This window comes from Ptychodera flava, chromosome 4, assembly GCF_041260155.1.
Source record: "Ptychodera flava strain L36383 chromosome 4, AS_Pfla_20210202, whole genome shotgun sequence".
In the NCBI taxonomy this organism is placed as follows: Eukaryota; Metazoa; Hemichordata; class Enteropneusta; family Ptychoderidae; genus Ptychodera; species Ptychodera flava.
In genome coordinates, this window is record NC_091931.1 from 20,759,154 (window position 1) to 20,784,916 (window position 25,763).

The 25,763-nt window shown below is 40.3% G+C and overlaps 1 protein-coding gene across 6 annotated transcripts in view; it reads right to left on the bottom strand.

Moving 5' to 3' along the window:
• Positions 1 to 4,043: 4,043 nt before the first annotated feature.
• Positions 4,044 to 25,763, bottom strand: part of LOC139131151 (ankyrin repeat domain-containing protein 50-like) — a 45,088-nt gene continuing 23,368 nt past the window's right edge. For 3 of the 6 annotated variants that reach the window (XM_070697116.1, XM_070697118.1, XM_070697117.1), the window contains exons 2-3: positions 10,140 to 14,408; positions 4,044 to 6,964 (exon numbers count right to left, since the gene is read on the bottom strand). In XM_070697116.1, coding sequence (XP_070553217.1) covers positions 10,143 to 14,300 — 4,158 coding nt within the window. In that variant the 5' untranslated portion in view covers positions 14,301 to 14,408 and the 3' untranslated portion in view covers positions 4,044 to 6,964; positions 10,140 to 10,142. Of the gene's footprint in view, positions 6,965 to 10,139; positions 14,409 to 14,502; positions 14,819 to 14,936; positions 15,093 to 16,565; positions 16,721 to 25,763 lie in introns of those variants that run through there. The other 3 variants (XM_070697119.1, XM_070697115.1, XM_070697120.1) reach the window with 3 other exon arrangements.

Consider the following 25,763-nt stretch of genomic DNA (forward strand, 5'->3'; position numbering starts at 1 on the left):
AGGCAACAACAGCAACTACCGGTATTATCCCTGAAATGTAATCAGCAGTACCAGAGTCTCAGTGGCCTTCAAATTAACCGGTTTAATTTATGTTATGTGTGTTATCTAACCAACCATGGCAGAGCAACAGACATGTACAAGGAAATTTTTTAATGACAGTCTGCTGCACTGTAATTTCTCACTGAAGTTCAAATTACAGTGAATAGGGCTAAACAATTTGGCCACAAACTGGTGACGCTGATCTTTTTTTATTTTTCAGTATGAAGCTGGTCTGCTTATAAAATGTGACACACTGGTATAATAATTTATCAATGGTCACCTGGACTTCTTATTAATACTCTTCTGAAATGAAAGAAAAATTAATAATGAATTGAGACAATGTTTTTTATTATGTTGTTTTTTTGAAAATTGTTCTATCTTACATGTCAAACATTTTCAAAGACTAAACGCTATGGGAACCATTTTCTGATTTTCTGAAGTGTCGACCCAACTTTTGACCTTTCGGCATATATTCTGCATAACATCAGGTCTGCCATTGCTTGGGTGGTGTTTTATATCCCCACTTATATATACTCCCAGAGCTATCATATACAGTTATATTGCAGTGTTTTCACTAAAAACATGATAGTTCACATTTCTGGGATGTTGTTTTGTCTTTCGTGTCCTGGTTTAGCCACGGGGTAACAAGTTTAGGATCAGGTTGGCCTCACTGTCATAATAAACCAAGAATTGGCTGCCTGCAGTTTTTTTTATTTTCCAAGCCATGTGAGATTGATGTAGCCACCCTCCTGTGCAAACACAAGCTGTTAAAATCTGATGCAGGGCAGTTTTGATGGACAGTGCTATTCAGCTTATCTGATTGACGTCAATGGAGGTCCACTTAATAGATTTTATTTGCAAAATATCATTCAACATACCGCTATGATCTGCATGATACAGACGTATTTAAGTTACAGATATTGATTGACAATTAGTGACATCAGAACGCCGAGATGCACAGGCTTACTTTGTTATTCATACCATTTTCAATGCAGTTTATGAACAGTGACCAGTACACTCACATGGAAATGTATTTTTACTCTGCCATTGCAGAGCCTACTGTTTCATTGTGAAAATGAAAGAAAGATATCGTGATAACCTAGTGCAGCTTATTGACCTCCTACCTGCCACTGTTCGTTTATGTATCCCACGCATAGTTCACCATTATACAGTTCACACATTGTAGAGGAAAGGGGGAGTTTTCAACACTTACAAACCCCTCACCCCCTCCCCCCACAAAAAAAAATTGGCACAACTGATAAACACTGGACCCATCTTCCAAATGATTTCAATTATTGCTTCTCAGAGAGAGTACCTATCATGATGAATAAATACAACCTTACCCCCTAGGATAGTGTGAAATTTTACAGCAGCTGAGCAAGGGCATAGATTTTCAGTTTTCACAAATTTCAACTCTTTATTAAAATAGTGCATTCTTTAAGCTTTGGAGAAAGCGATTGTATCTTCTGCAATTTTTTTCTGGTGTGTATTTTTCACAATTGTAAACTTTTGTGCAAAAGGATATATTCCAGGGACTGAGTGAATTTTTCAGGTATTTCCTTATGTATTTTCCGTGTATTGCAATCTGAAATAAAGAACCTTATATACTATATATATATATATATATATATATATATATATATATATATATATATATATATATATATATATATATATATATATATATATATATATATATCACTTTTCATGTCAGTTGTACAGCACAGAATCAAACAATAAGTGAAACAAGCTGATGTACGTGTCAATCTGGTGCCATACATAGAATTTCTCAAGTAAGTTTCCACATTACATATAGCTGACATTTATATCACTTCTAGCATCTATGCTAGTATCTGCATGAGCTTCACAGCTGGCTGTGGCTGCTTCAATTCTGTCACTCTCACTACTTGTCACTCCTGACAGACTTAATTTCTCCGTGCCAATCATTTCATCCTGACACTGCACATTTTTCCGCAGTGATGACAGCTAGAAATGTAGAATTGACATGAAACATTGCAGAAAATGTGTATCAAACTCCCAAGTCTCAGGGTGCATCAAAATAAAAAAATATTTCAACTGGATTATTACACACATATGCCTTATCTATAAGCTATCACTTGATATGGCTTTCTTGGTGGAAGGAGGCCAACAATGTAAGATTTAATAGCCTAACAAATTGTTGAGATCAAGTGACCCAGCCCAAGACATTGCAACGGCTTAGTGATACTATATCATGACTTATACGGAACAATGTCCGTCTATTGATTTTCCATATGTACACCATAGCATGCACTGGTTCACCATAACCTACAATCACACAAATGCACAATTGTGGAGAATTGATACGCGAGGCGGTGACAAAGATCCCTGTGTTGTCTGGACAGATCGGTACCGAGACTTTAGCTGCGATGAATGTAAAGTGCGGTGCTGGGTTTGGCTTTTGTGGTGCGGCTGGCTGCGCTCAACTTGACAGTCCAAATCACAAACGGTCTCCAAACATGACCAAAAGAGCGATAGGGAAATGTTTCCAAACAAGACCAGTCTTGATTATTTGTTCAGTAACTAGAGTGACTTGGAATATGCCACAAAACTGACAGGACAAGCACCACAGCATATTAAAGTACACATTTCCTTTTCCACCTCTCACACAAATAGTGTCAAGGAAACCTGAAAGCACCCAGATGCAGATGGAAACTTCAAATGGGGCGAAGACAAAGGCCTGTCCATATAGAATAGGTATCTGGATTACAGAGTTATCTGTCAAGATTAAAGTTGACCTGCTGCGCTAGAAGCCTATCAGTCAGCCAGCCATAAGGAAATGGTAGCCCACATGACACCCGGTATCAAATGCCGGATAAAAAATGCGATCGATGCTGACATTACATGGGAGTAATTTTGCCCATTGACCTGCAGTGCCACCAATAAATATTAACGACAGCCAGTCACACATTTGCACGAGTGTTTCTAGTCAAAGAGTGGGCACTACCCAAAATAAATATTTCCGGTATGAAACAAAATGGCTTGTTATGACCACCATAACATCCTGCTGTCTGACTCTGAGACATGAAAATAAAATAAAAAATTTTCATTTTGGGAAACATGACGATGTCAATAAATTATCTATGACAGAAGAGCTGACTCGCTTCAAAGTTCAAGGAATTTGGTAGATGAGGGTTTCAAAAGTGTTAAAATCAGCAAATATCAGACTGTCTGTCTTTGATGAAAATGAGTTTCCCGACATTCTTCTGTCGTCAAAAGCACCAAATGAAAATATGACTCAAACTTGGTGAATCATAACAAAACTATATCAAAAATTGCAAAATCCTAGTAACCACTTAGAAAACTGTAACATGCATTACATCTCCCAAAGGTTGACAACTTCATTTTTTTCCTCACTTTTCAGTGTTGACAAATGTTTATCCTGACCCTATCACTGGCATGCAAACCATGCTTCTCTTCAGTGAACAAGCAATCCCAAACAGTGACATCATATCCTGTGCATGTCCTATGGTCTGACATAAACCCAAGTATTTGACTCAACTCCACACATGATGTCACGATCTAAGTCAAACACATGCTGAAGTTTTTTCTGATCATGGGATCCATTTCATTTGAAGAGGTTGGTGGAAAAAGAGAAAGAGCTTACAAACTGTTACCTTTACATTTACAGTTGGCTGAAAGTCAAATTATTATGTAGGTGAGACATATTTACAGCAGGATCAGCATTTCACATTTGCTACAAATGATGTAACTATTTGTTACAATGTTGCAACATTGAAGCAAACTTTGAAAAGTAGACCAGTATAACACATTTGCAAGTTGTTTCCATTTGCTACAATGTTGCAAGATGTACATCAACTGTGATACTTATCTGCCATTTGTTACCAATGAACATCAATAAAGACTTAATCACTTTCTACAATACAAGTCAAATTCTGGTGCAACTTTTTCTTCACCCTGACTTGCACAGTAGAGACTTCAAATACAATTACATTCAAGTGCAATTTCTTTTTAACATCATTACTTTATTTTCCACAATGTATATATTATGCATTCATCATCTTCACATAAACAGTTGTTTGGTTGCAGATAAACTCGGACTTGCTCAAAACTCAGACTTGCTCAAATGTTGATTGGCAGCTGTCCTGTCTGGACACCAACGAACACATTCATACCCTCCTATCAGCCATTGAAGCAACACACTCAACTATATCAATGGAGACTTGTTGGACGTCCCAGGGGCATATATTGTCTGGGGCTGTGAAACTTGATGGTTTCACATCGGGTGCACATTAGGGTGTGAACCAGTGGGCCAGCTAGATCACATTTTATGTCAGTTCCCAGCTGATATTAATCACCAACCACTGATTTGTCAGCACAGAGTTTCCCTACTCAAAACCATACCAACAATTGCATCTTATTGCTGGTCAGTTATCAATTATACATATACATATATATGTCATGATGTTCTTTTGAAACATGCAATTTGCCATGTCGGGTCTGTGAAAGTTTCTTTCTCATCTCAAATGTAAGCTAGAGATTATTGGGTATCAGATCTCAATGTCCACAGAAATGTGCTGTATGAGTTTAATAGGGGAACTCCGACAAGGGGACTCCAACAGGCTTGACATAGCTGGTGTGTAAACAGAGCTCTCCTATGCAATAATAGCAGCTTTCTGGTATGTGGAATTCAGGCTATTTTCAAATTTCCTGACAAAGCAACTGTCTGACTCAAAAGGGAAACACCAGACCTTTTATCGCCAAAAGTCGTCCAAGGGTGGCGTTCTGTGTAAATATGTCTGACACAGTGGCTGTCTTGTCGTGTCGCTTTCCCCCTGGTGTAAATATTTTGCCAGGAGAATTCCCTGGAGACAGAGCACCAGAGGCAGTAGAACCAAGACTTTGAGTCGTAATGTCAATATGAATGGCCATGTGGAGACTCTTGAAGACGCATCAAAACAGCGATAGGTCAGGATGTGATGAGAAAGAGACTAGACTTACATGGATTTTCACGGCCGTTCTGAACTAGACGTATGGAATAAAACATATGAACTTTGTGGATGAAGAAGCACCATGTATGAACAAATATGTGCTTGTGTCAGGAAAATTTGTTTGCGTGAACTATAATTAAAGATGGTTGAAAACCAGATCATACAACTGACTGTACACTAGAATAACAATATTGCGTCTCATTTTGAATGTATTGAGGCCAACTAACTTAAATAATTCTAAACCTGACCTCAGCCTACCAAGCTCAATTTACAGGTTGTTTCAATGACTTTTGGAATACACACCAATTACACGATATTGTGAATTACAGAAAATTACCCATCAAGTTCTCGTACAGTTTTCATTTTACAATTTTCAGAAATGTAGGAATTTTTGGTACACTAGAAATTTCAGGTGCTCTGCATACTTGGCATTAAGCGTATACTTCTATGAGTTGATTAGGATAGCGTACTTTCATGTGGAGGAGTTATTTTTGTTGTTGACTGATTATGCCAAGGTGAAACACCAGCCATCATATCCATGGTATTAGATTTCTTTACCTCTGTAACCCCCATTTTGCTCAATTATGGTTTAGCCTTGCCATATGAAACAGCAAGGTTATACCAAAATTTTACTTGTTAAAGGGTTACACCTCCCGTCAGAGACACCTGGTTTCTCGATCTTATGCAATTACCTGGCACATGAAAACAAGCTAAGAAGCAACAGGACCAGTCATTAGTTTTTGTCAGGATAACGTAGAAGAACCAGATGAGGCGATACTTTTCTGTTTGACGGTTGCAGTCAAAGAAACCATGTAATGAAGAGCTTAGTAGAACTCAGGAGTTGTTGGTATCTAGTAAAATTAAATTAATCGCAATAAGCTGTACAAGAATCGATGTTACACTCCATACATACAAGCTTGCATGAATCTGAAACACGTAACATTTACATTTATAAATAGAACAGATTTTAAATACATAATTTTTTTTATCGTGTCAACTTCAGAGATATCATATGACCTATAAAACTCTGCCAATACTACTACAATAGATAGTGGGAAAAAAATCTGAACTCTATAACTTGTGACTTTCTTACTTATAAGAGTGTTGCCACTTTCAAGAAAGAAGACACGAAAAACAATACTCTTGACGATTGCTTCTTCGATACTTACGCAGCCAATGGTAAATAAATGAAGAAAAATGAAAACCACAAAAATGTAAATTGAGGATTCAAAGTATCTTACTTCATCTGACAACCAAAACAAAACCTTTAAAAAATACCAGTAAGGTCTGCTGATGGAAATAATTGCTTGTAAGTACGAAAGATGACGAGATATGAATTTAATTCGAAAGTAAAAATTGAAAGTGAAGCTCAATGTAATTAATTTTTCTAATAGTACAATAGTTGAGAAGAATTTTATATTATACACAATTGTCTCAGCGTTACACCTTTATGCAAAATTAAGCAGCCACACAGCTGCCGTGGTGGCTAAAGCAACGACTGTTGTGAATTTCAATACTATACACCGATGAGTTGGTATCATCAAATTGAGGTCAGGGTCCACGCCATTATGCAAATTGGGGGTCACTGTCAACTCCACTATGCAAAATGAACCCTTTAAATGCTCACAACTCATAAATTAAAGCACAGTTCTCTCTGTTTGACTTTTAGCCCACAATCAAAATACTATTTACAAAATGTTTGTTGCCATTATATATGACCGGTAATTTGCGGTTGGATGTTGTTCCTCTGAACCAACTGGGGTACAGTGCACTGTCTTTCAAAACTCAGTAAGTGTCCTTGTGACAGCATTCTACACAATGTCATACTTTTCCAGGCTTGGCCTTCAACACTGACCTGCATCTGAACTGTGTTGGCATGCCCTCCCTTGGGCCAGAGATCCGCTCACTCGCTTTCTGTACACAGCGAACAACACCTGAAATCCAAAGATGAGAGCATGGAGTTAAGCTTGGCTTTCACACATGGTGCTTGTACAATGACGTGCAGACTTATATGCAGTGCAACAAGGTACATGCAGATCCCAAATGAAACCCTACGCGGCACAGTTGGTACAGTTAAAGATGTCAATCCTATGTTTGGACAAATAGCATAAAAAGGGAGATATAGGCTTACAATGCAAACCTTGGAGCAGTGTCATGACCAGCTCAATGCTTGGCTAAAAGGGGGCTAATGTGCCCTACTGCTTTACATTTACAGAAACTGGAAGGCAAAAAAAGTTTTGTTTTACGTTTTACACTCTTTGTTCATTCCATGAATTGCCAACAACAATGGAACATCCACTGTACCATACATTTTTGCAAACAATATGAAATCGAAAAAAAGCTGCTGATAGGTAGCCAGCTTTCGTTTCAAACCGGATCGCCAGGTCATCCTTCAAAAGATAAATATTGAAATAGGCACTGGGTAATGATTTTCACATGCAATGCCGAGAGTCAAACAGATGATGACTCATTCCATGGCAATTATTAAGGTAAATAAAAAAATATCGATAGTCACATTCACTGCTTAAAGACAATGGTAGATGTGACCTGTCATTGCTAACAGTCAGGATCATAGAAACTGATTTTAACATTATAGTGACACTTAATATTACATATTAGAAGGTGACACCTCAGTGTCTAGTTTTTGTTGCTTTTTTCCTTTTGAATTACAAGCAAGTTACAGTCAGTTAGGGTAAATTGCACCTTTTGGAATGATTCTTAAGGGTTCTTTTTCACCTGTCTTGTTTTTGTGAAAATAGAAAAATGCGACTTTTCCCTTTGGCGTTAACACAGAGATGGCGGCCATCTTGAAATTCAAATACTGGTAAATTTTAGGTAATTACATTTCTCTAATACCAAAATTTGCACAGTGACCTCTTATGTTTACTGTTGGCTATGAGAGAGAATGGCTTAAAAGTTTCTTCGCAGACAGCTTGACTGCAAGTCCAAAATTTCTGTTTTGAGGCACTTACTGCATTACCTGAAATTTGTCTTGACATAAGTATGAGATACAATAGCATAAATCATTTGCGATTGACAAGGCATGTAAAATATTATGTAACAAATCATGTCGACCTGAAGGTCATGACGATGAACTTTATGTTTACAAAAGAGCAGTGAATGCTTTGTTATTACCAACAAGTCTGCCTATAGAAGCTTAAGGTAGAACACACCTTTAAATGAAAGACTTCAACTTTTGCTCAAATTTTCCGCATGTGGAAACTTTATATCATTCTCTTTCAAAATCAAGAATATACTTTGGGAGTCAAGATGCAAAATTTGGTACTAGAGAAACACAGTGCTCAACATTTATTGGCACATAAAATTCAAACTGGCTGCCATCCCCGTGTCAATTCTATGGGGTGAAAAAAAGTATTTTTGATTTTCACACAAAAAGGCCGGTGAAATGGGGTCACTCTATGAGCTTCAAAATAAGCCCTCACAATTGGTAGACCACAAAAAGTGCTTTAAAAGTTTGAGAGTCCAAATATCTGTCCCTGAGGTGCAATTCTACCTAAATGCTCTGAGTGCAAACTTGAGGATTTTTCTCAGGAAAAAAACTAGCCAGGCAATCCATACCAACATGAACATTGCAAGGATGATGCCAAGCAATGCTACTGTAAAATTCAATATTATCATAGGATTCACATTTCCTTTTTAGCACCCTTAGAGAACCTTTACACTACATAAAGGACAGGACTTTCAAATCTTTGAGCTCATCAAAACAAAATGCATTTCAACGGTCTCTATTACGTTGACAAATCAAATTTTGAAGAAAAGTCAACTGCACTTGGAATTTGAGTTACAGTTCCTCGTAAAGGCATTAACTGCAACTAACATTGTACAAATATTTTCATAAGTACTGTACCATATGTGCTCTCTATACCAACTATGTTTTCTTCGTCTGTCCCTCTGAAGCATGTTAGAATACCCCGACTGTACTTTGCTTGTCAACACGGCCCAGTGTGTGAATAGCCAGCGTTTTTTTACAGCTGACAACCCAATATATGTCAGGACATAAATTCAATTGTCAACAATAACAATGCATGTCACCCATACCCTGTCCCTTTAACCTACATAACTTCGCTGACGATATTTCAAGGCTGTCTTGCTTGAGAGAGTTATTTTGAACAGTATTCTTTTCACAAGCGCACATGTAATTTACAGCTTCAAGTCACAATATTTGAGCAAACAGAACTGAGGATGATGGTCAGAGAATATATGTACTCCAGAGCCAGCAATGCGCAATCATCATATGAAATGATACATCGGCAGCTAATTCACATTTTAAACAAGTGCGGTGAACTCAACAACTTGCTTAGATTTCAATGCATATCTCATTACAGATTTCTGTTCGGCTATTTGATTGCATTCAGCGCAAGCAACGAGCTGGGTAATTCATTCATTATCACTATCCACGGCTGACAATAAATTAATCCGTTCCTAACACCTCACAATACTCTGCACAGAAAACTAATCTAATTTCAGTTGTTAAGACTGAGCTGTATTGATGGTGATTCAGCTTCCATGGTTTATTGAGAAGAGGTTGTTGGCAGGGATACGCAATCAGTGAATGCAAATAATAAGACATATTACATCATGTCAGACTCAGTCAGTATTAGAAAGCTTACTTCCATTTGTGTAGGTTTTGAAGGACACTGTATAATTTTAGATTCTAGATTTTCTTCGCTGTTCAGAATTGATACACATGGAAATGAATCAGTGAATGATTGAATGAATAAATGCAAATTTTATCACAAAATCATCCTCGAATCTTTGATGTGCTTTTTGAGAGTTCCTACATCATTCATATATGTCATTTCTTTGTCTTAATTTCATAACATTTTGATTCATATACCATATATATTCAAGTGACAGACACTTCTGTATTTTTTCCTCCAAATCAATGCTTAGTAAATGTATGAATGGCGTTAGGTCTGTATGGTTGACTTTTTTCCCATGCTCATAGAAATGCTTCATGGGAAAAAACACAACAACATACAGTTACAATAATTGTACGTACTACAAACAAACAAGTTATCACAACTGCTCAATTTTTTGTAACATGAAACTTGACTCCACACAAAAGTTTATGAAAGTTATTCGTACCTGTTAGAGTGGTGTTTCTTTTTTAATTCCGTTTCGTCCGGTGGAACCTTCAAAGTTGAGTTTGACGGCTTGTTTGTATTCAATGGATGATGTGGAGTCAGGATTGCCATTGATCAATGAATGTTTGTTAATCACATCCCTCTGATTGCTGACGATGGCATTTTTGGACAGTATTCCAGAGCCGTGAATGTTCATATTGGTGTAGTTGGGATTGGTAACAATGCCGTTCCTGCGCAATTTGCTCTCCGGTGACATGCACTGTTTGGCTTTCAACACATGCTGCATGTGAGCTTCTTGTAGGCTGATGGGTAGTGATCCTTTCCTGCCCAGTGACAAGTGTTCCGGATTGCAGTGTGATCCCAGCTGGATCATGTTTCTCGGCTTGTGTTCCGGCGAAGGCAACTTCTGAAGCCTCTGCTGTGGAGCCTGTTGTTGTGTGGATGGTGGCTGCTGACTGGGTGCTGAAGTCTCACGCCGTTTCAGTGACTCTGGCTTAGAAGCATGTTGATTACTAGTCATTCCTGAAACTGGAATATTTCCTCTCTCTGGCAGAGTGTTGGACCGGAGGAAGAGATTCTTCGGTGGACTTGGCCTGGAGTTTTCTTGGATGACACTTGGCTCCATCAATGTCTGTGCCATTGTGTGCTGCTGTATTTGCTCCGTGAATGACAAACCAGGGGGTGCCTCTGTTGGTGGTGGAGGAAATGTGAATGACGACAGATTTGTTGATGTCGACGTCAAGTTTGATGAGGACTTTGACTGGTTTGACATCATTGACTTCCTGTTGTCGACAGTAGAATCTGGTGAACTTGATGATGAGCTAGAAGACATCATACCTCCTCCGTTGGTTTGTATACTGTTGCTTGGCATGCTGTTGGTGGATGCGGTTGTCATGGATGCAGAGCTACACCTGGCCTCACTGGATCTGACGCTGCCAGAGCGAAGGGGGTTGCTAACGCCCCAGTTTTCCAGAAGCTTAATGACGCCGTCGTGGCTACCCTTGATGGCTACTCGCATGGCTGTACGACCAAACTGATCAGCGTGGTTTGGATCTGCGCCATGTGTAAGAAGTGCGTGAAGGACCTCTACGTGCCCTTCTTGTGCAGCAATACACAGTGCTGTTGCGCCCTGGTTGCATGTGTGATCCACGGACGCCCCTCTCTCCAGAAGCAACTTCACAATGTCCGCATGCCCTTGCCATGCCGCTGACTGCAGCGCCGTGCGCTTGTCGTTGTCTGTGCTGTTGACTTTGGCATGGTATCTGACCAGTAAGTCCACCATGTCGGTATTGCCTTGCCAAGCTGCTACATGCAATGGTGTCCTCCCTTCAACATCAGTACACTCAACATAGGCATCATTTTCCAGCAAATACTCTGCCATTTTGACGCGGTTTTCCAACGCCAACATGTACAGTGTGGTGCGCCCTTCTCCGTCTTTAAAGTTCATGTTCGAACTCTTGCATATCAAATGATGCACTACTTCTTTGTGTCCTTCCATGGCAGCTGTTCTGAGGGCATTCCTCCCATCATGAGCAACGTGGTCGATCCTTGCACCGAAGTCGAGCATGAGTTTCACCACCTCAAGATGTCCCTCTTGAGCAGCAAGTATTAGGGGTATTCTGCCATCATTATCGACCTCGTTAACTCTTGCGCCCTGTTCCAGCAGGACTTCACAGGCATCGCGGTGGCCCTCCAATGACGCCATGTGCAATGGAGTCCACCCTGCATTGTCTCGGTGCATTTCATCCAGGCCTCTATCCAGCAGCATTCTCACCACTTCGCAGTTACCCTGTGCTGCAGCTATGGAAATGACCGTCCTTCCCTCGGCATCAATTGTATCGATTGCAGCACCCCAGAACAGCAATGTATTCACAACTGGTGCATGACCCATTGATGCAGCGGCTATGAGAGGTGTACGGCCGTTGTTATCACTGGCATCCACATCTGCTTCGCCTTCCAAGAGCAATTCGACTACTTCTTGGTGCCCTTCATAGGCTGCAACCAATAGCGGTGTCATGCCATCGTTGTCTTGGTGATCGACCTCTGCCTCCCTCTCGATGAGGATACTGACCACTTCAGAGTGACCTTTGCTGGCTGGGACACAAAGTGATGCAACGGACAGCGCAGTCCTCCCATCTGAATCCTGATGATTGATCTCTGCACCAAAGTCCAGCAAATGTTCTGCGATTTGGCTGTGTCCCATGTAGGCAGCTGCAATAAGTGCTGTGCGTCCCTCTTTATCGGCTTTGTTCACACTTGCTCCATGCTCCAGCAGGCTAAGCACAATATCATCATGTCCACCCCAAGCCGCGGCTCTAAGCGCTGTCCGTTGGTCACTGTCCAACGCATCGACATCTGCACCTGCTTTCAGTAATGCTACCACAACATCAGTGTGGCCAGCCCACGCCGCTGACCGAAGTGCCGTCCATCCATCTTTGTCCTTGTGATCAACCTTAGAACTATGTTCCACCAACAAATTGACAACTTCGGTGTGACCCTGACGAGCTGCCAAGTTCAGGGGTGTCTGACCTGTCTTATCAACCTGTTCAACATCTGCACTTCGATTAAGCAACAGTTTAACGACATTGACATTTCCACAGTATGCTGCATTGGCGAGCAATGTTCTACCATTGCTGTCTTTATTATTAATCATGGCACCGTTATCTAACAAATCCCGGATAGATTCCTCTTTCTCTAATGCCTCCTTGAGGGCGATGGCATTTTCATCCAGGCTAACAACCTTGGCGCCAGCTTCCACCAGGAGTCTCATGACGTTTTGATTCTTGGGTGTTGATGTAATTAGAGCATCTTGTAATGGTGTACCGATCCAATTAAGCCAAAGGGATAAATGGTATTGTTCTAGAGGTGGGCACAGATTAGACTGGACAAGATGTTCTGCAAAGTCCTGCACTTGAAGTGGAGTGAGCTCTGCTGCATTGCACGTATACTTCATTGCCAACATGGCATGTCCGTCGGGCACACTACAAAGATATTTCTGTGTACAATGCTTCACGTCAAGCAACCACTCTGCAAAGCTGTGATGGAAGATAATTCTAGTGTTGTTGTCCTGGCTCTTCACTAGAATTTTCGACATCATTTCCAAGCGCCGTGAAAATTCCTCTCTGGTCAACGTAGTATTTCTCGTACGTGAGGCGGAATATAGTTCTGACTCTGTCAGGGGTCGCTTGGCAGCTAGCATTGCATTCAAGATGGGTTGGATTTTGACAAATTGTTTGCGTATGAATAGACGTTGACATAACCAGAGATACAGTCCATTGAGTGTCCCCGGGATCTCCGAAATGTCACGCAGGCTGACAAACTTCTCCGCGACGCCGTCCAATACTTTTTCTAAATACATGAAGCAGCCATTACTTTTGATGTGTAGCTGGTTCAACATCTCGGCCGTCTCCCTGCTGAGGTGCTGTCGTAGGGTTTCCTCCCTGTCTAGACGGCTCAGAATGTATTGCTGGACGTCCCTCACGACGTGTGATTTTCTGAGGTCATCTAGGCTAATCTTCCGAAAACCTGTGAACATACGTGTCACATTCTTGCTTTGTCGGCGAGCCGTGCAAACTAACAGAAGCCATGGTGGGAAGAGTTCGTGATTGTTTGCCAACAACTCGGCAATGGTCCGACTTCCCCCGCTGGATGATCGATGATCACCCGTCTGTTCAGTATAGCCTTCGTCGATCGAGTCCACCAAAATAAAACAATAGCGCGCGGGTGGATTTAGCGCTAACAAGGGTAACAGAACGCCCTTTTTGAAGGCCTCATCCGGATTGCGTTCACATTCCGACGGCTCCAGTACAGCTTGGATGCTGGGGTCGCTTATTTTATCTTCATACCCGTGTACGAGTGTTGATCTCGATAATTGGTTCACTAACCCGAGAATGAAATTACTAACCGACAGAGTTTCGCTGTCGTGGGCTTGGCAGAAGTGATAGGCCAATGCACGCCGGCTGAGGGTCCGCTGTTTCCCGTGATTCGACGTCGCCCAGATGATTTCCGAACACAGCGCCGTCTTTCCGCTGCCCGGTCCCCCCATCACCAGAGTTCCGCATGTTTTCGACGTGGGCCTACTCTCGAGACAGTGTAATAACTTCTGGAAGGCCCACTCACGGCAGTAAAACCGCTTCCCCTGCAGCATACACTGCTGAGCCATACTGACAGAGGCCTCGACCTCCACACAGCGCGGATAACATCCAGTGACAACGACGGAAATCAGCAGCTAATGGCCGCTCACGGCGAGAACTGCACCGTTATCTCGCACCTGTAAACAAACCACAAAAAATACTAGTTAAATTTGAGGCAAAAAAGGACCGCAAACACGACTCGATAATGATTTGAACCAAAGAAAACGTTACCCAATTAAGCTCATGAATATTCTCTGGAAAAGGGACGTCTTTTACACCACTAATGGCCTGCGAACCCAAGTGATTGCCAACGCAGCTCAAAACTGCGCTGGATCATGGAACGGGTCCGGGAGTGGGCGCTGTGAGGTTCCTTTACAAACGATATGCAACCGTCTGGTGAATGTCAATGGAAAGTAACCAGAACTCAAGACACAATGCAAACGCTTGAAACAGTGACGCGACGGAGATCTGTATGCACGTCCACTAACTATCGAGTGAAGAAGTAACGTTCACAGAAATTGTAAAGACACGCCGCTGAACAATACACCACCCCGATTGCCGTCTGCGAACAAACACAATTGCTCCGAATGAAACAAGGTTGCCCGTCTTTTCAAGGCGTGTTCAGGGATCAACCGACACTCTACAGGGAAAGAGAGAAAACTTACAGAGTTGCACTATAACATCCCAGAACATGGCAGGTAATGGTTAATTTCGAGCGAGCCCAGCATGGCACTGATTTCTGCCGTTCACCGTGTGTGTGCGTCCAGTTCAAAATCTACACACACTGTCGGGTCGCTCGAACACTTCAAGGCGGAGTTATGACGTCATGTCTAAAGGTTTGCTGCGAGCAGCATACGCCAGCGAGTTTTGATTGACAGGGGAGGTCTTCCATGGTTAATCCGCATCACGTGACTACAGTCAAATGCAGCTGACATGAACGACGCGTATTTATTGCAATAGGAAAATTTGACGATATTTAACACATACTTGATTTTAATCAGATACAATAGGCTACTTATTTCACAAATAAAATTATCGTTAAATAAGAAGAACGCGCAAAACTGGATGTATGCATGTATGTATGTAATGCATGTATGTATGTATGTATGTATGTATGTATGTATTATGTATGTATATATATATATATATATATATATATATATATATTTTACAAATTACTTCAAGTACAAAGTTATGATACATGTAATGTTACTTGAAGTATACTTTGGTTTATATATATATATGTATAAATAATAACACAAAATTACTTCAAGCACCGTAAGTAATGATATCTGTTACTTAAGTTTCTTAAGTAACGATATATATATATATATATATATATATATATATATATATATATATATATATATATATATATATATATATATATATATATATATATATAATCTCTATGCGTGATTGAATGCGGTTAGTATAAAACCACTGGTACCGCGATACTTCGAAAAAATCGCGACTTAAAAGCATGGTAATGTGGTCGTGAACAACGAAACCTTAACGTGTAATACTTCATCAACATAAACTTGTGTTGGCAATGGTAGCGGGCCTACAGAGGGGTCTTGTAGCAGCAGCAAAAGTAAGAAATACAACAACAACAATAACTGCAAACAGTTTTTCTCGTTCATCATTTGTGAAGTCTGATTCCATGAAAAGTTTAGCCTCCGATATTAAATATTAAATTCCGTCACTGAATCCGACAGAGATGTCAATATTATCAGTGCATCTTGGTATCTGCATAAACAATATTCGAGCTTTAGGACGCCTGTATTCCCTTTTCTCAAGTGTAAGCACGGTCATATTTACCTTTGGAAGGTAAGTACACACTGAAGCATGTACCAGTGTGAACTATGTCAACAGTGCACCTGTGTCATCGGTTTCTGCGCTTTTATCGGCAGGTTGACCGATAACAATACGCCGCTCTGACATCAAACCGTGGGCGAAAACAATAGCCAGCTGAATAAAAGACAGAGATACCACGAATTCTTTCCGATGTTAAGATGTACATGTGATTAAGATAACAGTTACGTTTTTTTTTTCTCGCTAGCAAAATTGTAAGAAATACGTGCGAATAAGTGGGTTTTCGTGTCTCCGATGAAAAATGAAGGAAATCATCAGCGCTCATAAAAGGTGAACTATTCCTTGGTGATCCACGAGACGAGACAAAGTGATAACCTTGATATCTTTTCCAGTCAGTAATCAATCGCTCATTACGGTCTCCATTACAGTCTCCCACATCCACGATAACTTATTAAAAGATATCAACGCCGGGTACTTACTATGAATATGGAGCTACAAACCATATGACAGACGATAGGAGATGAGAAACCCGATAGCAGCCGAACTCGTGTGTTCTGCAGACCGTGTAATCAACTCACAACTGGAGAACTCGGCGAGCGACGCGTATCCCTGTTCCGTCCGAACAAGACAGATTATGCGAATGAACTTGGTTGTCAAATAGCAACGGCAGTCTGACACACCGCTATTAAAGCGCAAGACCAGCAATGTCATTGTATAAAACATGAGAGGCTGTGGATAGAGTACAGTCATTTCCGGTGCTCCATGTTTCTATAGCGATGGGACTTCAGTGGTATAACCCGGATGTGCCGATGCGGAGTCTGAAGACGACCAAAGTTGGCTATGACAATATCTCAAGGCCTATCCTGTATACTCTCTGCAATCTTATATTCGTAGCATTCGGTTTATTTTTATTTTTTTTCGTCGAATCGGTTACGACATGAACCAATAGCTGTCTTTTGCGCAAGTATTCGCAGAATTTCAAAGTGTGTAACTCTAGTCTGACGCGCAAGTCTTCAGGGCCCGGAGGAGTAATGTTGCAGTAACGCGTAATAACAGTGTTTTGTGGAAAGACAAAGCGCGTAATGTAAAGATTCATTGGTCTCGCCGCATAGTGCGTATGTCAGAAGGTTGGCGAGCAACTCGAGTAGGCGTGCTGAGACACGGGCCTTCCTTTCTTGATGGGACCGTGGCTGAGATAAACGAGGAATGCTAAGAGTTTCGCTGATTGTTACCAAATTTTAACAAATAGATTATTTTTATTATCATGTCGCGATTGGATGAAATCTTATCTCCAACTAAATAAGTCTAACTACATTTAGTCTACTTAGTTGAAACCGCCGTGGGTGGAGAGGGACCGTCGCAACACTCATTCACTCCGCATGCATCGCTAGGCAAGACGCAACAGGGATGACCTTCCACAAAGCAGATTCAACGAAACGCGGGAAACGTATGTCATAACACAGGCGGGACTGTGGTCATACAAGTCAAAACACTTCCACATACAGCCACAGGAAATCTAACTTTGTGACTTTTGTAACATCCATCATGGGCAGACATACACTGCCTCACATCTGATACATGGGCATTCTATGTATTTACTCACAGACTTTACAAAATTATTTTCGTCGTAAATATCATTCTCCGAGTCAGTTTTCTCTAATGCTGAGCGATTGCATGACAATATTCTCTTACAGAATGTTTACTAACATTTGAAAACCACGTACGACAGCTCGAGAATCATTTATGGCAGAGCAGTGACCTCAGAAGTGGTTCCTGTGGTGGGTTTAGTTTGTCAGTGATAATGGAGCGGAAGTTGGTTCGCACCCTGATCGCTATTCCTGCCGAACCCATCCTTCACCGACTGGTAGAACAAGATAATAGCATTCTCTTTCTTTCTGCATGAGTTGACAGGTAAATAGGAGGCTCCAGTCTCGAAATTCCTCCTGGTGGACAAAAATGCCGGGTGGAACAATACACACAATATAATTGATTGCGAAATTTCAGTGCCCTACATATTCCCACCTTGTTAAAGTCGGCCAATTGTTCTCACTGATTGGGCAAGCTATTGCCTATATACCTGCACTGCACTATACAGACACATCTTACCACAAACTATTTTACAGTTTGACACTGAGTATATATATATATATATATATATATATATATATATATATATATATATATATATATATATATATATATATATATATATACAAAATGTATACAATGTGCCCTCCCGGTTTTCACCATAATGGCTTTATGGCAACATACATATCTATATATATATATATATATATATATATATATATATATATATATATATATATATATATATATATATATATATATATATATATATATATATGAGTGTCACTCAACCAGCATTGTATTACAGATGTCCGCGTTCAACCGGCAAAGACGTGCGTGACCTAAAATCCGGTGTACAGTTCAATGCTTTATACAAATTGAGGCGTAGGGTGTACATACTAGAATTAGTTCTACCAACATCCGGCCTCGCGACTATTCAAACTCATGAAACTGCAAAATCCATGCCCCACTTACATTATACAAATGGATGAGTGGAAATAACAGTGCTCGATATGCGGATATAGACATGCAAGGACATATACTTTAATTTCAAAAGGATTTCACTAAGTGACGTGTTGACGGTCACATGACAGCACAGAACTATGTATCATACGTATATATAGTGTACATATATCATAGAGGGGAACCCCCTCTACTGTCTATGCGTACACATACACTCGGACACATCTCATCGGTGAACCTAACATCAAACAGCTGGCATCCACGTATACACCAATTGTCGCTTTTAGTTCACTGTTACGCAGAGTCACGATAAATGAAGGCATTGTGGAATAAAGAAAGCAAATGACCTGGTTGAGCGACAAGTTTGAAGGCCATTGTGAGGAGCTGTTAAATCATTGTGCATGGCTGCCCCCGTATATTGTCAAGGTATTATCAATAATTAATTGAGAAGGGTCCGCTGACCTCCCTCCGAGCTCAGACATTATCTCCGTCCTGTGGCGGAGCAGGTCAAAAATTTGCATAGTTCATTGCGCATGCAAGGTAGACATTAGCAATATGACGATCTATGTAAGACGCAGTCTTGGCAATATGACAAGCCAATTAAAACTGTGTGGGGACTCTTGTACTAACACAAATAAATGTTGTTCACTGTCCAATCTGCCCGGCCTAAGATTTCCGGCCAAACAGACTACAAAAAGTCAGAAGCAATCTCGTCGCCAGTCATTGGCAACACCCGGTAGAGGACGCTACGGACTGAGATAGATTTGAAATTTCTTATCGTGGACATAGTTTTAACGATAGTGCTGTTTGCTTCGAGCTGGGACATTTTAAAAGTTTCGTCATATGCACAGCGTGTTGGATATTGCATTTTGTTGGAAACTCAGCGTTTTTTTTCCTTAAATGTTGACAATAGATGGAGACTCGAGCATATTGGACGATACTACGGACTAAGCTAAGGACGTGACGGAATTTTAATCTTACTGCAGTTTGCTCCGAGCCGAGACATTTTGATAATTAAGACACAGCGTGTCGGATATTCCGGCAAAGTAATGACATTTTTCGTAGGCATGGACTTTAGATGATATTAATAGTATTAATCTTTTAATATTTAAACTCGATAACTCCATAGATGAAACACTTCTTTTCATTGAGGTCGAATAGACAAAAGAAAATCATATTACAGCACAACTTGAAAACACGAAAAACAGAAGTACAAATATCAAAAAACTACGAAGAAGCATCAGACAAGTAAATAGAATACAGAAAGTTGTTACAAGATTTCTTAAAGCTATGATTGATTTGGGGAGATTGTTATATTCATCCACACCCGCAACAGACAAGGTGTTTTGATAAAGAAGTGTACGTGCTTTGGGAACTTTAAGGAGGTTCTGATTGGAAGAACGAAGTGATCTGGAAGGGATATAATTATTGAACATACTGGCTACACAATTAGGGGTTAGATTGTGAGTTGCTCTGTAAATTTGGGCCAAGATATAGTCCTGAGATTATTGTGGATGCAACCAAACGTGAGTGATTGGTCATTTTTTGGCGTGGACGCAGTTTTAACGTTAGTGCAGTATGCTCTGAGCTGAGACATTATAACCGTTTCGTCATATACACAGCGTATAGGATCATGCACATTGCTGCCAATGATTGACTTTTCGTATCCATGGCCTTAAGATAGAGTTATGAGCTTATAGGAGGATACAACGAACTGAGATAGATTTTAAATTTCGAAGCCTGGATGTAGTTTTCATCTGCATTTTGCTCCGAGTTGAGACATTTTAAAAGTCTCGTCATATAGGCCTACACAGCGTATTGGATATTGCAGTTTGTTAGAAACTTAGCGTTTTTTCTTTAAAATATTGACTATAGATAGAGTGTCCGAGCAAAATGGAGGATGCTACGAACTGAGATAGATTTGAATTTTCTTATCATGGAAACATTTTTAACGTTAGTGCAGTTTGCTCCGAGCTGGGACATTTTAAAAGTTTCGTCATATTCACCGCGTATTGGATATTGGGGTTTGTTGGGAACTCGGCGTTTTTTTTTAAATGTTGATTATAGACGGCGACTCGAGCATATTGGAGGATGCGACGGACTGAGATTGATTGGTAATTTCTTGACATGGACTAGTTTTACATAGTGCAGTTTGCTCCGAGCTGAGACATTTTGATAATTTATGTATTACACATAGCATGTCGGATATTGTGGCAAAGTGATTAAATTTTTCGTAAGCATGGACTTTAGATATAGTCTTGAGATTATTGTGGATGCAACCGAACGTGCATTGAGTGATTTGTCAATGTTTTGGCCTGGACGGTGTTTTAACAGTTTTAACGTTAGTGCAGTATGCTCCGAGCTGAGACACTATAACCGTTTCGTCATATACACAGCGTATTGGATCTTGCACATTGCTGCAATAATGGTTGACTTTTCGTATCACTGGCCTTTAGAGAGAGATGTGAGCTTATTGGAGGATATAACGGACTGAGATAGATTTTAAATTTCGAAGCCTGGACGTAGTTTTATCTGCAGTTTGCTCCGACTCGGAGCTGAGACATTTTAACTCGTCCTAGGCCTATACAGTGTATTGGATTTGCAGTTTGTTGGAAACTTAGCATTTTTCTTAAATGTTGACTATAGATAGGGTGCCGAGCATATTGGATGGTGCTACTTACTGACTCGGAGATAAATTATTAATTTCTTAACATGGATGGAGTTTTAACGTTAGTGCAGTTTGTTCCGAGATGAGACATTTTGACCGTTTCGTAATATGCATAGCGTATTGCATGTTGCAGATTACTGCAAATAATTGACTTTTCGTATCCGTGGACTTTAGATAGTCCTGAATTTATTGTTTTTGTACTATTCATAGCGTGTCGGATATTGCAGATTGCTGCAAAGTGAATGACTTTTCGTATCCGTTGAATTTCATAGAGTCCGGAGTTTATTAAATGATGTTGCAGACCTAGATAGAATGGTAATTCGTAGCCTGTACGCAGTTTTAACGTTACTGCAATTTTGCTCCGAGCTGAGACATTTTGACCGTTCCTCATACACACTGCGTATTGCATGTTGCAGATTGCTGCAAACAAATGATTTTTCGTATCTGTGGACTTTCGATAGAGTCCTGAATTTATTGTAGATGCAACGGACTGAGATAGACTGGTCATTTCTTAGCCCGGACAGAGTTTTAACGTAAGTGCATATTGCTCCGAGCTGAGACTTTAATAATTTTTGTACCTATACATAGTGTGTCGGATATTGCAGATTGCTGCAAAGTGAAAGATTTTTCGTAACGGTGGACATATAATAGAGTCCTGAGTTTATTAGAGAATGCTACGGACTGGGATAGATTAGTAATTTCCTAACCCGGACAGAGTTTTAATGTTAGCGCAGTTTGCTCCGAGCTGAGACTTTGATAATTTTGTACCTACACATAATGTGTCGGATATTGCAGATGGCTGCAAAGTAAAAGTATCTGTGGATTTTGATAGAGTCCTGAGTGTATTGGAGGATGCTGCAGACTGAGATAGAATGGTAATTTCGTAGTCTGCAATTTGCTCCGTGCTGAGACATTCTGACCGTTTCCTCGTACACATTGCGTATTGCATATTACAGATTGCTGCAAACTATTGACTTTACGTATCCATGGACTGTAGATAGAGTTTTGAGTTTATTGTGTATGCAAAGGACTGAAATAGATTTGAAATTTGTTAACATTGTCAGAGTTTTTACCTTAGTGCAGTTTGCTCCGAGCTGAGACAATTGATAATTTTGTACTATACATAGTGTGTCGGATATTGCAGATGGCTGCAAAGTGATTGACTTTTCATATCTGTGGACTTTGATAGAGTCTTAGTTTATTGGAGAATGCTACGAAATGAGATAGATTAGTCATGTCCTTGCCCGGACGGAGTTTTAACGTCAGTGCAGTTTGCTCCGAGCTGAGACTTTCGTACCTACACTTTGCGTGTTGGGTATTGCAGTTGGCTGCAAAGTGAATGACTTTTCGTATCCGTGGACTTTGACAGAGTCCTGAGTTTATTGGAGAATGCTACGGACTGAGATACATAGTAATTTCTCAGCCTTGACGGAATTTTAGTGTCAGTGCAGTTTGCTCCGAGCTGAGACATTTGATAATTTTTGTACTACACATATATTTCAGATTGCTGCAAAGTGATTGACTTTTCATATCTGTGGACTTTGATAGAGTCCTGAGTGTATCTGGAGAATACTACGAACTGAGATAGATCAGTAATTTCTCAGCCTTGACGGAGTTTAACGTCAGTGCAGTTTGCTCCGAGCTGAGACTTTAATAATTTTTGTACCTATACATAGTGTGTCGGATATTGCAGATTGCTGCAAAGTGAAAGATTTTTCGTAACGGTGCACATTAAATAGATTCCTGAGTTTATTAGAGAATGCTACGGACCGAGATTTTTTAGGAATTTCCTAATCTGGACAGTTTTAACGTTAGTGAAGTTTGCTCCGAGCTGAGACTTTACTAATTTTTGTACCTACACATAGTGTGTCGGATATTGCAGATTGGTGCAAAGTGAATGACTTTTCGTATCTGTGGACTTTGATAGAGTCCTGAGTGTATTGGAGAATGCTACAGACTGAGATAGAATTGTAATATCGTAGCCTGGAGGGAGTTTTAACGTTACTGCAATATGCTCCGAGCTGAGACATTTTGACCGTTTCTCCATACACACTGCGTATTGCATATTGCAGATTGCTGCAAACTATTGACTTCGTATCCATGGACGGTAGATAGAGTTCTGGGTTTATTGTGGATGCAACGGACTGACATAGATTTGAACGCCTTTCTTTACATGGTGCAGTTTGGTGCAGTTTGCTCCGAGCTGAGACATTTTATAATTTCTGTACTATACATAGCGTGTCAGATATTGCAGATGGCTTCAAACTATTGACTTTTCGTATGTATGGAATGTAGATACAGTTTTGAGTTTATTGTAGATGCAACAGACTGCGATAGATTTGAAATTTGTTTTCATTTTCGGTGTTTTAACCTTGGTGCAGTTTGCTCTGAGCTGAGACATTATTTCATTTTGTACTATACATAGCTTGTCAGATATTGCAGATGGCTGCAAAGTGATTGACTTTTCTTATGTATGGACTTTCATAGAGTCCTGAGTGTATTCATATTGGAGAATGCTACGGCCTGAGATAGATCAGTAATTTCTCAGCCTTGACGGAGTTTAACGTCAGTGCAGTTTGCTCCGAGCTGAGACTAATAATTTTTGTACCTACACTTAACATGTTGGATATTGCAGATAGCTGCAAAGTGATTGACTTTTCTTATGTGTGGACTTTCATAGAGTCCTGAGTGTATTGGAGGATGCTGCAGACTGAGACGGATTGGTAATTTTTTTTAGCCTAGACGGAGTTTTAACGTTAGTGAAGGTTACTCGGAGCCGAGTCATAGATTGTCGGATATTGCAGATTGCAGCAAAGTGAAACTGAAGACAATAGATAGCCGTGAGCATATTGAAGAATGCTTGGAATTGAGATGATTTCGTCGTTTCTTAACAAAATAGGAGTTTAACGCTATAGTGCAGGTTACTCAGTTCTGAGATAATTAAATAATTTTGTTACACGCATAGCTGGTGCGGTCAGATAGTACAGATTGCTGCAAACTATTTTCGTGTCACAACTACACGCTACTGTAATCTTTTCAAGGTATTCTTGTGTCAACTTTTTTATCTCATAATTCGACGAGCAGCATCGGAAAGTTGGTATCTATTTGCGTCACAATGTAAGTTGTACAGTGGAGAGAATGAAATGAAAGCCATGGAGTTTTCTTTAATCTTCGAACACTTCCTTGACAAGTGTTCACAAAATAACTCCAGAAATAACGAAAGTGACCTCTATTCGCAAATACTGTTAACTTTTAGAAATCTCGTGATGTTTTCGTTGTAAATATTTGCTTAATTGCCATGGAGATAATTGTGATCCTCTTATCAAAATTGAAAATTAAGCTTGTGAACTTCATAAAGTGTCTGTCTGCCGAGCTTTAATAAAATATTAAAACTTTTTGCAGCGGAAAATATGTGTTTAGCAACACCTCTAATATGGCTTTCAGCTGGCGTTTCCTGTCCTGTCAAAATGTTAGTCTTTTTCGTTTTATGTAAGCTTTGGAAACCACATAATAATAATAATAATAATAATAATAATAATAATAATAATAATAATAATAATAGGCCTAATACAGGAAATCAGTACGGAAGAATTTCCTCTCTGCTTTTAGACCGTAACGTACAACTTTCAAAATATCACTGATTAGGTATTTGGTTGTAGGAAAATAAATAAATTCCTTTCAGGGGAAAGTTTTCTATTTGGCGACAGGGTTTTTCCTCAGCTTCCTAAAGGGTTGGTAAAGTAAAACAGAATTAGGCCTACAGTAAACTCGCACTTTTTCCAACCCGCCCAGAACCAACTCGCCCGATTCAAACTCGCCCGATATTAACTCGCCCGTTGTTTTGAGATAGGGTGTTGTAGATTCCATGTATGCTAACCCGATGGCCCGAGGCCAGCTATTTTCAATGTCATGCCAGGCCAGTAGGCTAGGCCTAACTCGTGAAAGACGGTCCTGCTGTTCCTAAAGAAGTGAGCCAGTACGCAGTAACTATCCCTATACGTAAAGAAGCCGAACGAAATTTATTCTTTCAAGAGATTTGCAAAACGTGAAATTCGCAAATGAAAAGTTTTCCGTGTTGACACATATTTCAAACCGCACCTCTGGTTCTCTACGTTAGAAATATTTGTTGCTAGAAATAAAACGTTTTATGCGTACCAGTGACTGCGAAAACGAGCCCTGCCACTCCTTGACATGTTCTTCCACTCCAATGACCAAGCTACCCGAGTGGCAAAGGCTACGGATTCGCAGCAAGCGTACCAGTAGCTCTGCATGGCAGGGCTGTGTGTTTACCGGCGTTATACGGCCTCCGTATAACGCCGGTAAACACACAGCCCTGCCATGCAGAGCTAGCGTACCAGGTACTCATAAAATTGCAAAATAATATCGGGCGAGTTGGTATCGGGCGAGTTGGCATCGGGCGAGTTGGAATCGGGCGAGTTGGAATCGGGCGAGTTGACTG